At 46.1% G+C, this 1496-nt stretch overlaps 1 protein-coding gene across 1 annotated transcript in view; it reads right to left on the bottom strand.

Annotated features, from left to right (window-relative positions):
• LOC119688828 overlaps positions 1-822 on the bottom strand; it is a 3326-nt gene extending 2504 nt beyond the window's left edge. Inside the window, exon 1 of the mRNA XM_038103492.1 lies at positions 34-822. Coding sequence (XP_037959420.1) covers positions 34-822 — 789 coding nt within the window. The remainder of the gene's footprint in view (positions 1-33) is intronic.
• Positions 823-1496: the final 674 nt, after the last annotated feature.

Here is a 1496-nt window from a genome sequence, read left to right as displayed (position 1 = left end):
CCACGTGGACGTATTTAGATCAGGGTTTCCCACCCGAATTAGCTCCAGAATCCGCTGAGGGTCGGATGGTTCGGCTGGAATCCAGGAACGCGCCCTAGGTCGGCCAGGAATTTGTTCCTTGGCAACGACTTTAAGCTTTGCGCCTGGCCAGACCTCACCCATTCTGGAGATGGCAATGCGAAAGAGATCAACAGAACGCTGATCCACGCAGGCGACTAGTTTCACATGGCCCTGAAACCATCCACCGTCGCGACATTTGGGAATTGTACCTGGAAATTCCTTAAGAACTTCGACGTACAAGTCAAGGAGCTTTCGCTCAATTTGATCCCATTTTTCAGGATTAATAGTGCCATCTGGATCATTTTCATCAATGACCGCCATTATGATGGAGCCCTTCAGCGTGTCGCTAAAGGACTTAGTAGTGGTGGCGTTGCCACGTAATTTTGCCTTTTTGGCATCTGGCTTCGAAGCTGACTCATCTAATGAGCGCTGGCGCTTCGGTACAGGTTCCTTTTTGACTTCCTTAGAAGTATCAAGGACCCGTTTGGCCCAGGCTAATCTAACCTTAAGAGACTCGGACGTAACCGAGACATTGCCATATCTCTCGAGCAGTCTAGTCGCCGCTCGCCGTTCTTTATAAATTCTCCTGGATGGAGAGCCCGACCATGCAGAGGGGCCAGAACGCGTGGAGATTCCTGGTTTGTTAGGAGGTACCCTGTTATTACCGCTAGAAGTGGCGGTAGGTACCTTGGAACTAGCCGTTCCAGAAGAGCTTGGTTTAACCGAGCTTGATTTTTGTAAATTTTTATTATTTTGGTTCATATTTTAAACCCACGAGTTGCGGAGAAAGGAAAGTCGATCCGGGCAGAGATCCGCTATACCCGGACAAGGCTAAATTACAACCGGAGGGCGCCAGTTATCCGGAGGTCTCCGTTTAGAGACACACTAACGTAGTGCCATTCATCTCATCGACACGGGTCGAATAACACCGGAGATTACGGGTTTTATCAAGTTTTCCTCTCAAGATCCATAGTGTTCTGTTGAGTCAATGAGGTTATCAACTATAAACAGGTTCACCTCGAGAAGGGTGTGATAAAGTACCACGCACCATGGTCTTGGTACGGCATAGGCTGATGTTTTGCGCATGACCATACCCTGTTCATTGAGAACACGAACCCAAGTGAATCTAAGTATCAATGAAAGTGTAAATCTTACTATTCGTGAGTGTATTATTTATTGAGAAAAGGCACGTACACCAACTGAAGCTTTACCTAACTGTGTTAAGAAGCTAATTACATTATACTAAGTTTGGAGAGGTTTGCAGAAAAATGCGAACAAAACACAAAACGTGTACGAGCAGCGTCGACAAGAGTTAATTACAAACTTAGACAATTTGTTTGACATTGCACATACTGACGCGCTTCAATTAATAAAGATAAATGAAGACAAAATCTTCTTGCAGCGCCAGAGAGAACCAGGTCGACCTGGTCATTTAG

Source organism: Teleopsis dalmanni, chromosome X (genome assembly GCF_002237135.1).
Source record: "Teleopsis dalmanni isolate 2A chromosome X, ASM223713v2, whole genome shotgun sequence".
Lineage (NCBI taxonomy): Eukaryota > Metazoa > Arthropoda > Insecta > Diptera > Diopsidae > Teleopsis > Teleopsis dalmanni.
Note: the sequence above shows the minus strand (reverse complement) of the source record. Positions and strands in the feature narration are given on the sequence as shown.